The sequence below is a fragment of the Dendrobates tinctorius genome, unplaced genomic scaffold, assembly GCF_039654945.1.
Source record: "Dendrobates tinctorius isolate UK_male_01 unplaced genomic scaffold, ASM3965494v1 ptg000023l, whole genome shotgun sequence".
Classification (NCBI taxonomy): domain Eukaryota; kingdom Metazoa; phylum Chordata; class Amphibia; order Anura; family Dendrobatidae; genus Dendrobates; species Dendrobates tinctorius.
Window position 1 is genome coordinate 7638524 of NW_027361691.1, and position 14320 is coordinate 7652843.

Sequence of the window (14320 nt, forward strand, 5' to 3'; positions counted from 1 at the left end):
CAAATGTTTGTTTTTTAAATTATTTAAAAATAAACGGCGTGGGACCCCTCTATTCTTGATACTTAGCCATGATAAAGCTGACAGCTGAGGTTGCAGGCAGCAGCTGTCAGTTTTGCCTGCGCTGGTTATCAAAAATATAAGAGATCCCACGACATCTTTTTTTTCATTTATTTATACTAGCAAAGGAGCTGGCTGATAAATACTACTATCAGCAATAGCAGGCTGAGTGTGGGAACCGTAGCTCTCTGACCAGCGGTAATGATCTTACAGTCTATAAAGAGCCAGTGATGTTTCTCATCTGCTTGTCAGTGCAAGAAAACGCCAATTTTTGGGGTACCGAACCAAAACAGTAACAGGGAGTTCCTGGAGAAGTCAGTGTTTAGAGTCCGTGCATGAACACTAGGTGTTCGGTATGGACCCCAAACTTTACTGTTAGGGTTCACCCATCTCTAGTAGTAACTCATTCTACAGTCTGCTGTACTCAGAGGCTGTAGCAATTGTCCCCATTTTTCTTTAACAACATAAATCTCGGTGAAGGCACCAAGTGGGCCTACGGTCAGCGGCAAAGTCGATAATGTGAGAGGAGAACAACGAAGCAGGGTGGGGGTCACCACAGACATCACTGGAGCTATTAGATATAGACAGGAGGGTACTTTACCAATAAATATGTCATGGTTAGGAGTCTTAGCAGTGAAACTGGTCGGATCTGTGGATATAATGGGTAGATGGGCCCCATCATTATGTTTACTGAGGAAAGGATTAAGATTTGGGATGGACTCGTCAGCAACTTCTGAAGTGAAAGGATCTGCGCCACCCATTCAGAGACAGGACAGGTCAGAAAAAGCAGAGAGAAAAGCAGATTAGAGGAAAGAGATGGAAAAACAGATTGTTAGTAAGAGAAAAAGTCAATAACACTATGGTAGACCCCTATATAGACCCTTAATGCAGGAACTTTACATTTTGTCCCACATTAGCAAGCTACCAATCCACAGGTTAGGCAATAAACCCAAAGTTGGTTGGAGTTCTAACTTTTGCAATTTTAGATAATCTTTTTTTTTTCCTTAATTCACAAATAACCAAAATATAGTGAAAAAGGGGTCTTTTCGCTCCATCAATGCTCGCAGTGGTACATAACAGTGGTCTGTCACACATGATGATCATACGCATCACCTCCCAAGCAGAGGTGGAGTACCCCTTTAAAATCCACCATACTCTCTTGGTTTCCCCATCATGGAGTGGGCAGTAATGTTATATACATGACAAGTGTTCCAGTTTGCTAGATTCAGCTCTGCTGCCCCTGAGCAGTGGAATATGCCATGAAAGCTTTAATATCCTCATTTCCAACCTATGTTATATTGTGCATTCGTTCTATTAACACAGAAAAGGTGACCTGATGCCCGGGGGCACGTCATGATTTCGCGAAACCTTAACAGGCTTAGGATAAAAGTCCGGCATGCGCCTTACCTCCCCACGTACTTCCTACTGGTGGCCCGGCGCTCAGCGGATGAACGGCTGGCTGGAAACTTGGCTGGATGTCAAGCAAGTCACTTGGCAGCTTGGAACTGCTGAGAGGATAAAGTAGAAGCAGTGTTATGCCTCTGCCATCACATGCAGCCCACACATCTCGTCTGCAGCGGCCGCTGGGCCCAGACACGGACCATACAGGCGGCATCATCAGATCATCACTTACAGTCAAAGTAACGGAGGAGACCTGATCTAGGACAGACGGACACTTATACACGAACCAATACTAAGCCATGGTCTAGAAATCAATGAAGTCGCCGCAGGGTCAACCACCAGTGATAGAAATGGAGTTTATTTTCCATATTGCATTAGTCATGCTGGAGACTAAAGTCCTTTATATTTAGTTATTTATTTTTTTTAATCAGTGAATTTTAGCAAGAAGAGGAAGCCACCAATAACTGATTTAAAAAAAAAAAAAAAAAAAAAAGATAAAAAGGTAATGAAGGCAATGCACTCAGGAGAACAGAGACAGGACATGGCAGGTGGAGATGATCCCTCGCACATGATCTCGACAGCCATAAATCCACACAGTCAGGATCATCTATGGATCTAATCGTGGTCTGTGGAGATCCGAGTTTGGCGTTGGTACTTGGATGCAGTGCCATGGTCCGGCTGCTACCTAGGCACCTCCTGTGATTGATTGACCTCCATATTATTCACCTAAGAAGCCGCAGGGGCCTAGAAATCACAGGAGGCTCCCAGAATAACACTTCCCTGGGGGTGGATTTAATCATGCCTGCACAAGCACTGCAGATGCGCCATAATTTTACTTTAAGTGAACAGTATATAAAGAAATACCAAACTTAACTGCAATGGTAGAGGCATTATTAGCACTGCAGAGGCCCGATTATCAGTCTTTCCGGACAGTTGGATTAGTTACAGGTACAGGAGACAGAACATTAAGCACATACCTGTTTAATGAAGTCGGCGTTGAGAACAGGTCAATTGCAGCCATCGTATTTATGCTGCCGGCCGATGACGACACAGGGGAGGAGGCAGTTGTACAAGCGTTGTGAGGCTTTTTGGAGAGCTCCTTAAGACGCTGTTCCTTGAGGAATCGAAAAATAAGTCACCAAAGGGGAAACACAATGATGTTAAGGAAAACGATAAAAAAAAATAAAAATCTAACACCAGAGATAAGCTCCTGCAGATGAGGAGAGTGTCTCACCGTCTCCTGCACAGACGGGTACATTACCTTTAAAGCCTTCAGCCGGGCCTGCTCCTCCTCCAGAGCAGCTTGCTTTTCCCTTTCATCTACCCTGGTGAGAGACAGACCTGTACTTGCGAGGGATGAAACCGCGTTGGAAAGCGTTGTCGCCCTGTGACGAGGGGAAACAGATCATTTATTTACACCTAAAGAACATCTATAAAATCCACCCTTTTCTCACCATGGAAACAACAAAAACCCTCACTGTAGCATTGATCCACTCCCGCCTGGATTACTGTAACGCTCTATTAATTGGCCTCCCCGTTACTCGACTATCCCCTCTCCAGTCCATACTTAATGCAGCAGCCAGGGTCATCTATCTGGCTAAAAGGTACTCGGACACATCCACTTTTCGCCAGTCCTTACATTGGCTGCCCATTCATTATAGGATCCAATTCAAAGTACTTGTGCTCACCCACAAAGCTCTCCACAGTGCAGCACCCCCCTACATCTCCTCCCTCATTTCTGCCTATTGGCCTAACCGACCGCTGCGCTCTGCAAACGACTAACCTCTGCACTAATCCGCACCTCCCACTCCCGACTCCAAGACTTATCCCGCACTGCGCCAATCCCCTGGAATGCTCTACTCCAAGAAATTAGGACTATCCACAATTTGCCTAGTTTCAGGCGCTCCCACAAAACACATTTCTTCAGAGCAGCCTATCACGTTCAATAATCAAAGTCAGTCATTCTATGTGTAAGTGTGCATGAGTAGTCACCATCTCCATCCATCCCTCACTCCCTCAAGATGGCTGGACCATCATTGTAAATACACCATTGTATATACACCCCTGTCCTCTGTATCTCCCCCACCTCATTGTAGATTGTAAGCTCTCACAAGCAGGGGCGGCTTATTTTGCTTTAATTATTGCATTGTTAACGTTGCTACTTATGACTAGTCTTTTGAAACTTTTAAACTGTCAAGCGCTGCGGAATATGTTGGCGCTATATAAAGACTATTATTATTTATTAGGTGGAAACAGTCTGTGCAACCGCGCCCCCCCCAAGTTATCTTACAACCTGCACAAACACAAGGGTGATAAACAGTTAATGTGATCTCCATCCTGGAGAATCAATTCCCTCACTAATCCAGTGTATTAACACAAATGGCAGCAGTAGCAGACGAGCCCGGCGTACAGCGGAGTGAGCACAGTTATGGCGCACAGACAACTAGAAAACATCCAGGTTTAATAGAGTTTTATCCGGCTGGCGGACTCGTGCGTCTATAAACCGTCCGGTGTCTAAAAACAGACACACCCAGGAGCCTAAATTTTCCCAGATTAACACTGATGTGCCCCCCCCCCCAGGAGCCTCAGCAGCCGCCCGACGTGTCCCCCCACCAGGAGCCTCGGCAGCCGCTCGACATCCCCCCCCCCCCCCCCCCAACCAAGAGCCTCGGCAGCCGCTCGACATCCCCCCCCCCCCCCAACCAAGAGCCTCGGCAGCCGCTCGACATGCCGCCCCCCCCCCCCCAACAAGAGCCTCGGCAGCCGCTCGACATGCCCCCCCCCACCACCAAGAGCCTCGGCAGCCGCTCTACATGCCCCCCCCCACCTGGAGCCCCGGCAGCCGCTTGACATGCCGCGCCCCCCCCCCCCCCCCCCCAGGAGCCTCAGCAGCCGCCCGACGTGTCCCCCCCACCAGGAGCCTCGGCAGCCGCTCGACATCCCCCCCCCCCCCCCAACCAAGAGCCTCGGCAGCCGCTCGACATGCCGCCCCCCCCCCCAACAAGAGCCTCGGCAGCCGCTCGACATGCCGCCCCCCCCCCCAACAAGAGCCTCGGCAGCCGCTCGACATGCCCCCCCCACCACCAAGAGCCTCGGCAGCCGCTTGACATGCCGCGCCCCCCCCCCCCCACCAGGAGCCTTGGCAGCCGCTCGACATGCCCCCCCCCACACCAGGAGCCTCGGCAGCCGCTCGACGTGACCCCCCCCCCCCACCACCACCGGTAGCCTCGGCAGCTGCTCGACGTGGCCCCCCCCACCCACCAGGAGCCTCGGCAGCCGCCCGATGTGCTTTTGAGGCTCTGCAGCAGCTGACATAGACCAGTGCAGCACAAGTCAGCTATGGTAGATAGAGTGGTAGCATGACAATGTCAGTGACCAGTGATGTGGTGCCGCTCAGCTCTGCATTATCCTCAGGTCTTGGTATCGGCATGTTAGGGTCTCTCACCAGCAGGGAGTACGAGTCTGCAGCAATCACCCTTGTACCAGGCACCAGATAAGAACACATTCACAGCCTTACGTCTGCGGCTACCTGCTTGCTGCCGTCGAATCTTTGATTTTCTTCCCTTCCAGTGAGGCCAAGTGTTGTTCCAGGGCATCGAGTAGACTGCTTGGAGCCTGAGAAGATAAAACATCCAAGTCAGACGAGCATCCGGCGGCAAAACGTTCACATCCAACTGCAGATTTATTCAGTATTATAACAAACTGGGGCTGGCACAAGAGAAAAAAAAAAAAAAAAGCAAGAAAGCAGACAGCTGTCACGGATATTCCACAGCAGCCGATAATGGTGGCAGCCAAGCAGGAAAAAAAATCAGCCCACAGCAAACAGTCATTCCCAACAGCTGAAGTCATTTTTGGTCACAGCTTTTCTAACATAAAACCTTTAAATTTTACTTGGGGGGGGGGGGGGGGAGGAGAGTTACCATACCATATTGGAAGATGCCCCGCCCTCCCCTCTTCCGACTGGGGCCACTACTAATTTGAAATAATCAGTCTCCTTCCCCTTCTAGCAGCTATGGTCTCGTTACTTCCCCTGTAGGAGCCTTCAGAGCTCTATGGCTATGTACTGTGGAGGCTGTGCTTCCCTCCTGACCTACTGGTCATACAGAGAGCCGACTGTGCATGTGTCACCAGCAGGACTCGGATAACTAGATGGACAAGCACATATACACCCTGAACACCAGGTGGTGGCAAGGAAAAGGATACAGTGGCATGTAAAAATATGGGCACCCCTGGTCAAAATTTCTGTTATTGTGAACAGTTACGCAAGTTGAAAATGAAATGATCTCTAAAAGTCACAGATGACACATTTCCTTTGTATTTTAGGCTAAAGATAAAAAAAAAAAAAAATTATATAAATATTTTCAACTTTTACATTTTAAAACGTCTAAAAAGGAAAATGGGACAATGCAAAAGTTTCTTGTTTGAGCGATTTTCCTCCATTCTTCCTTGGAGAATTCCTCCAGGTCTGTGAGATTCCTGGGTCGTATTCCATCCTCTGCTATTCTTAGGGCTAGCCACAGATTTTCAGTGATGTTCAGATCAGGGAACTGAGGGCTTGCGCCTTTTGAGGTCATCTATTGTAGATTCGGACGTGTGTTTAGATCATTATCCATTTGATGAAGCTGTCCTCTTCCTCTTTTCACCTTCAGCTTTTTTACAGATGGTGTTCTGTTTGCATCAAGAATTTGTTGAAATTTCACCAAATCCATTCTTCCCTCTACCCGTGAAATACTCCCCGTGCCATTGGCTGCAACACAACCCCAAAGAATAATTGATTCATCCCCATGCTTAGTTGTTGGAGAGATGTTCTTTTCCTAAAATTCTGTGCCCTTTTTTCTCCACACATTCCTTTGCTCATTGTGGCCACAGAGTTCGGTTTTTAACCTCATCGCTCCACAGGACTTGTTTCCAAGATGCATCAGGCTTGTTTAGATGTTTTTTTTTTCTGTCTGATGCTGAATTTTATGGTGATGATGCAGGAAAGGTTTTCTTCTGACGACTCTTCCATGAATGTCATATTTGTGTAGGTGTCTCTGAAAAGAAGAACAATGTACCACAACTCCAAAGTCTGCAAAATCTTTCTGAAGGTCATTTGCAACCAAGCGGGGGGGATCCGATTTACGACTCTAGCAGTCCTAAGATCAGTGCTCACTGAAATTTTGCTTGGTCTTCCAGACCTTATCTTGACCTCCACTGCTCCTGATAACTGCCATTTCTTAATTATATTTCAAATTGAGGAAAGGGAAACTTGAAAACTCTTGTCTATCTTCTTATAGCTTTTCCCGGCTTTGTGGGCCTCCACCATTTTCAGAGCGCTAGGCCGCTGCTTAGAACCCATGGCTGCTGTTTTTTGGCACAAGGTTAGAGGAGGCTGGGCTTTGATATCACCTGGCCTTTCCTAACGATGATAGTGAACAAGCCATAACCCCAACAGCCTAACTAAGGTCTGAAAGCTTGGTCAGAGTCATCTGAGCACACAAATCTACAAGGGTTTCAAAATGTAAAAGATGAAAAAAATTATACATTCGTATCTTTCGGCTAAAATACAAATGGAATGTGTCACCTTTAACTTTAGGCCTTTTAGAGAAGAAATTATCTCCAGATTGTTCAACTGATCACAACAGTAATTCCAAATTTACAATGCCACTGTAAATTGGTAGCAACCGGATAAAATGCAAAAGTCTGTTCACATGGCTCAGGTCGCTGAAGCAATAATTAACAATTTGCCATAGTCTATTAGCCCCTAAACTAAAGATTATAATTAAAGGTTATGTTTTTACCAAACTATTAAAGAACGTACTATTAAAATCCGCTAAGCTAGTGTGTATATCCATTAACAGGATATTAATAGGTAATCTGTCTAATCCTCTGGATTTATATCCGATATCCTTTATAGTATTTGCTTATTAGAGGGATTTGGTTCGGCCGCTACCACTACCCTTATTCAGAGTTGATACATACACCACTAAGGCCTGTTTCACACTTCCGTTTTTGTGTCCGCCAAACGGATCCGTTTCCGTTTTTTTGACGGAAACTGATGCAAACGGATCCGTTTTTACAAAAACGGATCCGTTTTTTTGACGGATCCACGGTAACCACTAATGGAAGTCTATGGGACAAAAAAAACGGATCCTGCAAAAAAATGGCGGATCCGTTTTTTTACGGAAACCAACGGATTTTGACGGATTTGAAAAAACGGAAGTGTGAAACAGGCCTAACTAGCAACTAAAATGACTCCTAGGCCTCCGCGACATGTTTCACCAGCTAAACTGGCTAATGAGGGTACAAGGGTGGACTGAGCCAGGACATGGGTAACCAGATATATTAAAAGCTTTGGTATGATGTCATCAGACAGACAGATCGAGAGCAACAAATCTGTCTATCTGGGCATTTTGACTCTTTGGTCTAAGAGAGGAGAAAGGAGGAGCTATGTCAGGATGATCAGATTCCATCTCTTCCAAGGTCTGAATTGCCGCCATCTCCCTTCTATGAAAATCCATCCCATCCCTGTTCTTACTCTTCTGGTATTTATGTAGTGCTACGCTGATTATTGAACAGCAATTATTGTTTATCAGGTCACTGAAGCATACCCCTACCGACCGTTAGCTAGCATGTCCTGTCATTACGCCATCAGTCAACCCCTTTAACAAAAGGGCAGCACCAAGCAAGCAGCCTCAGCCTCCAAAACAGAGGCTAGATAAGGCTCATCAGCAGGTTACATCCGCCTGCCTCAGTCAATGATTATCGGCGTGGCATCAATACCCCAGAATTTATGATGAAAGCCACATTCCTTGGCTGCGTATCAAGGAAACCTCTACAGCTGGAGCCCAAACATCTGGACAGAGGAGACCTGGGAAATTCTTCACAGAGTGTTCACGAAACGCCACGAGGGGAAAACAAAAAATTCCCCCGACATTCCTCTGGCTGTGAAGGAGAGGATTACAGTAACGAGTCCGTGTGCTGCGGCAAGTTCAGTCTCCCACGAATGTAGCTGCAGAGAAGCCCGCGCCATTCTCGATAATCGACAAAGGAACCGCAAAGACTTGTGTGAATCAGAGGTGGAGAGTTCATGTATGACACACTGGTACGGAAAACCCCATGGACAGGGCGGCCGTCATCGTGGAGTTCCCCGGAATCTCCAGGAAGACCATTGTACCTAGAAGTACGTAAGTAATCGACGCGTTCTCCTCTATATGCAGTGCTATGAAGACATAGTCCAGAGGTACAAGATACGGACAAAGGGGGTTTCTGAGAAATGCAAAAATGTAAGCAAGAGAATAGGTTAAAAACCCATCATCCGCTCCTCCCATCAAACTCACCCGTCATATATCGTTCATTTAAAATGTGTAACACCGCCATTACCGCTGGGGCCAGTGATCTCTGCAGGGGGGCACATAAATGCTGCTCATAGTGGGCAGACACAGTTTTTTGGTTGGGAAGTTAGAGTGCTAAAATGTTCACCTGCAATTTCACAATTTTCTAACAAAACCATTTTATTTATTTTTTTTTAGGGACCACATCACATTTGAAGTGACTCTGAGGGGTCTATATGACAGAAAACTACCCAAAGTGACACCATTGTAAAAACTGCACCCCACAAAGTGCTCAAGACCACATTCAATAAGTTTTCAATTTAGTTTTTTTTCACAAAAATTTAGCTTTAGCCCTAAATTTTTCACTTTCACAGGCGAAAATGGAGCCAAAGTTTGTTCTGCAATTTCTCCTGAGTATGCAGTTACCCCATATTTGGGGGTAAGCCACTGTTTGGGCGCATGGCAGAGCTCGGAAGGGAAGGAACAACATTTGACTTTTTGAACGCTAAATTGGCTGGAATTGAAATCAGACGCCATGTCGCATTTGGAGAGCCCCTGAGGTGCCTAAACAGTGGAAACCCCCCACTAGTGACCCCATTTTGGAAACTAGACCCCTCAAGGATTTTATCCAGGGGTATAGTGAGGATTTTTAACCCAAAGTTACTACACATTTTGATAACATTAGGTCGTCCTATTAATTATGTCGTCATTAGTGTTGAGCCCGAGTGCTCGCTACTCCTGTTTGCATTGGAGTGCTCCAGTATGCACCCAATATCAGGGATGCTCGATTGACCCCGATGCAAACTCGAGAAGCGAGCACTTGAGCTTAACACTAGCTGTCAATTTATTCATTTTTAGTTTTGAAAACCCCTAACCCCAATGGCAAAGAATGGAAAAAGAAAAAAAAAATTTTTGAAAAATAACAAAAAAACTAGTCTAAGGCTAGTTTCACATTAGCGTTTTTTTGCGCAGCGCATCGGGTGCATAAAAAATGCAAAGAAAAACGCAAAACGCGCGTTTTTTTAACGTCATGCGCACGCTGATGCGTCAAAAAAACGCAGCGTTGCTTGCGTTTTACATGCGTTTTTGCATGCGTTTGCGCTTTTTTAAGCACATAATAATAATCATCTTTATTTTTATATAGCGCTAACATATTCCGCAGCGCTTTACAGTTTGCACACATTTCATCACTGTCCCCGATGGGGCTCACAATCTAAATTCCCTATCAGTATGTCTTTGGAGTGTGGGAAGAAACCGGAGTGCCCGGAGGAAACCCACGCAAACACGGGGAAAAAATACAAACTCGTTTTTAGGTGTCATTTTTTCCATTGTCTAGAGAACATTCTAGACTTGTTTAACTCAAAAAACGCATGCGCAAAAAAACGCAACCGTGCGCAAGACCATGCGCACGCATGCGTTCCCATAGAATTCAATGTGTTTTTGCGCATTCCGTGCGCAAGCGTTTTTTTGCCGAGACTGGGCGCACCAAAAAATGCAACATGTTGCTTCTGGCGCGAAAGAAAAAAACGCATGCGCACGAAAACGCAAGTGTGCGCAAGACCATGCGCACGTCATGTTAAACATAGGTGCGCAGTGCGCATGCGCACGGGTGCGCACGATGCGCTGCGCACAAAAGCGCAAATGTGAAACCAGCCTAAGAGGGTGACATACTAATTATTGACTTTTGAGCACTGTGATAGAGTCTATCACAGTGAGCAAAATGAAACAATAAGTAAAAATTGCCGTGTGCTGTCCAGAGCACTGCGCACCGCCATTTTTCCCCCCAGGAAGTGTTGGCAGAGGGCCGGAGCTGGAGGGAAGGGGAATGGCTTAGGACCCTCCATTTCTCTCTCCTCTGACATGTATATCATGAAATGTTTTTAATAGTAGGCACACTTTTACGTGATCAAAGACCAGAAAAACTGGCCCAGATTGTATTCTCCAGATAGCTGAATCCCCAGAGAATATCCGTCACAGGAGGGGCACTATAGAGACTTATTCCTGATCGCCGTTTTAAAAAGGCAATGAAGGAGCAAGGCCTCTTAACAGCCGCCGTTTTAATGCACAAGGAGTTAAAAAGGTTCGGTAAAACCCCTATGAGAGAGAATCATTACTGAAAAATATGAGAGAAAAAAAAAATCCAAAAGGTGTCGAATTTTGGAAAAAAAAAAAAAAAACAATGACGATGCACTTTATTTTTCGGGTCAAAACAGCTGTTGTGATAAATTGTGTTTTACAACTAAAAAAGAAATAAAAATAAATAATGCACAAAAAAAAAAACCCCTAAATGCGACTTAAAAGTTCTGTTTCTCAGAATATGGTTATTTTTTTCAGTGGATAGCATCATATGGGGCTTGTATCTTGAATGGTGAGCTGTAGTTTTCAGAGAAGAGTGAGCGGATACTTAGGACCCCTACACGCTGGCAAACACCAGGATCTCTTCCGATTTCTAGGTCAGGCGTGGCCTCATGTGCGTTTTCCCACCTCAATGGGGGGGAGGAGGAGGAGAAGGAGGAGGAGAAGGAGGAGGAGAAGGAGGAGGAGAAGGAGGAGGAGAAGGAGGAGGAGAAGGAGGAGGAGGAGAAGGAGGAGGAGGAGAAGAAGGAGGAGGAGAAGAAGGAGGAGGAGAAGAAGGAGGAGGAGAAGAAGGAGGAGGAGAAGAAGGAGGAGGAGAAGAAGGAGGAGGAGAAGAAGGAGGAGGAGAAGAAGGAGGAGGAGAAGAAGGAGGAGGAGAAGAAGGAGGAGGAGAAGAAGGAGGAGGAGGAGGAGAAGAAGGAGGAGGAGGAGAAGGAGGAGGAGAAGGAGGAGGAGGAGAAGGAGGAGGAGGAGAAGGAGGAGGAGAAGGAGGAGGAGAAGGAAGAGGAGGAGGAGGAGAAGGAGGAGAAGGAGGAGAAGGAGAAGAGCTAATTTAACTTATATATTTATTGATTTTTAATATTTTTGATTTGTTCTCCGATAGGGTGAATCTGATTGTTTTTACAGCATTCCTGTAGTGTAGCAGTAAATTGCACAATTACTATCGGGCATCATAGGTGTACCAACATGGCAGGCATGGGGTCTACAGTAGACTCACAGCGGCCGTGACAACGCCATCAGCATTTCCGCTGGGAGTGGGGGATGAGGACTGTGAGGGGCAATAGAAGAGATGCCTCTGTTTCACACTTCTTAGATGCTGCGGTCACAGTCCGCTCCCGATACAACCCCATTCATGCAGTGTGTACATCCGCCATACATGAATTGTGGATGTTGCCAAGGAAGGATTGGCATGCAGGATTTCCACATGTCCAATTATCCATTGTTCTGAAGAAAGGAAAAGTGTTATCAGGTTCTGGTAGCTGATTCTATCCTTCCTACTTAAATGACAAGCATGCTCGTCTGAGCACAGTGTGCATGGGGGAGTCAGGGGAAATTACTGATCGGCCACCGAGGCAGACAGTCATGGCCGCCTGTACTGACCTTACACATACTAGGAAACACTGAATATAGGCCCACTTACCTGAGATAAATCGGGTATGTCTCCCCTATCGATCCCAACTTGCTATAAAAAGGAGAAGAAAATAAAAATCCAAGTTATCTTGTCCAGTTTCCATAACGTCCAGATATTAACATGCCGGGTTACAGACCGCCTCTCCTGGAAGTGATGGGGCAGGCCTTAGCGCCTCTTTACAGGAAATGAGGGGGCGGGGGCTTAGTGTGTATACAAGAAATGAGGCAGGGATTAGAAAGTATACAGGAAATGAGGAGGCGGGGTTTAGTGTGTATACAGAAAATCAGGAGGCGGGGTTTAGTGCGTATACAGAAAATGAGGCGGGGTTTAGTGCGTATGCAGAAAATGAGGAGGCGGACCTCAAAGCCTCTGCAGGACATGGAGGGTGGGTAGGTTTATCTCTTGGCTCTCCTGTGTAATAGTACCCACACAGGCATAACAGGAGGGAGGTTTCGGCCATCAACACCTGTACATTAAAATGCATACCCATCGCCATTTGTGGCAGTGTTTTGCACCAGGTGACCACAGTTGTGACCTGTCAGCTTACACAGAGTCTTCTGTGTGGACTGAAAGTCATTTTCTCAATGTAAAAGAGGAGCATTCACAAGGTCAAAAGTCACCAGTTCTTGCCATTTTATTCCAGCTGCTCCAAGTATTCGTTTTTTTGTTAAATTCTGCCATTTTGTTAAACTCTGCCTGGACATTATTATTTACTGCTAATTTTCATGGTTTTAAAAAGGGATTGTGGCTCACAGGGGAATAATGCAGAGCAGCTAAAATACACACCCTGGATGATGTTGTCAGTCACTCCCCATTGTATAGGCCGTAAGAACATGCAGCAAATAAAAAGGCCAATCTTTTTAACCTCCATGATGGATTTAAAAAAGTAAAATAAAAAGTGAAATACACAGGAACAGCAATATTAAAGCAAGAGCAGAAACTGGCCACTTTTGATCTAGTGACGGGTGTAATGAAGGCTTACAGTAAGAAACCAACAATCAACACAGCTGCTGTCACATAATGCAGGACAGGGACCGGAGCAGCGCTGGAAATTAGAGAAGTCAGCGACCGATGAGTATTTTACTGCACACACACACAATCACTGGTAGATAACAGAGGGGGCAAAAAAACCCAAAACTGCTGGAGGGGTACGTTAAAGGAACAGTCAGCGCAGCAAAAGTTTGGTGACGCTGTGAAGCACCTAGTGCCTGTACTTGATTATTCTGTCCCAACAGAGCCCCTTTACGATCCAGTTTGGAGCAAGCTCCTTCTTACCTCTGCTACTTTTAGGAACTCGGAGATTCGAGTCATTCTAGTGAGAAACTTCTTATAAATGTCCAGTCCGTCCTTACACTGGTTCTTTTTCATATCAAAATATTTTTCTAAAGTGAAACAGATTACTATAGTTACATATTCACCTCTGTCTTGCCTGATACCAGTTTAAGCAATTCCAATGCTTGGAAGTTTCCACTTTACAACGGGATATGTACAAGAATCTAATATAGGAAAAATTAAATGACCCTCCGCCAACCGTCCAGAAACCAAGGTATGATGTGGGGTTTTTATAGGAAAAACGGATTGAGTTTATTACAGCAACCCGAATATCATCAATGCAGATATGGAATATAATATACCATGTACTGGTCAGGTGCATGTGCTAGCAGAACAGGGAATGCAGCTCTGGGGTATAATACAGGATGTGATTCAGGATCAGTAATGTAATGTATGTACACAGTGACTGCTCCAGCAGAATAGTGAGTGCAGCTCTGGGGTATAATACAGGATGTAACAGGATCAGTAATGTACACAGTGACTGCAAAAGCAGAATAGTGAGCTCAGCTCTAGAGTATAATACAGTATGTAACGCGGGCACAGCAATGCATGTACATTATGATCTGCCAGGGGAAAAAAATGAAGGCTACAGCCATGTGACAATGTCATGAGCGCGCAGAGGGGACACATCTCTGATATAGGAGCAATGGTGCTGGTCTGACAGGTAAGTATACTGCTTGTTGTGCGAGTTGCAGCATGGAGCTATTAGTGAGGGATTGTGCAGTAGCTG

The 14320-nt window shown here is 45.9% G+C and overlaps 1 protein-coding gene across 12 annotated transcripts in view; it reads right to left on the reverse strand.

Moving 5' to 3' along the window:
• The window catches only part of PICALM (phosphatidylinositol binding clathrin assembly protein), a 99956-nt gene that overhangs the window by 42802 nt on the left and 42834 nt on the right, over window positions 1–14320 (reverse strand). For 4 of the 12 annotated variants that reach the window (XM_073569232.1, XM_073569229.1, XM_073569234.1 and 1 more), the window contains exons 7-12: window positions 13534–13640; window positions 12268–12309; window positions 4988–5073; window positions 2720–2843; window positions 2436–2572; window positions 1465–1565 (exon numbers count right to left, since the gene is read on the reverse strand). In XM_073569232.1, coding sequence (XP_073425333.1) covers window positions 1465–1565; window positions 2436–2572; window positions 2720–2843; window positions 4988–5073; window positions 12268–12309; window positions 13534–13640 — 597 coding nt within the window. Of the gene's footprint in view, window positions 1–658; window positions 806–1464; window positions 1566–2435; window positions 2573–2719; window positions 2844–4987; window positions 5074–12267; window positions 12310–13533; window positions 13641–14320 lie in introns of all 12 variants that reach the window. The other 8 variants (XM_073569223.1, XM_073569228.1, XM_073569227.1 and 5 more) reach the window with 5 other exon arrangements.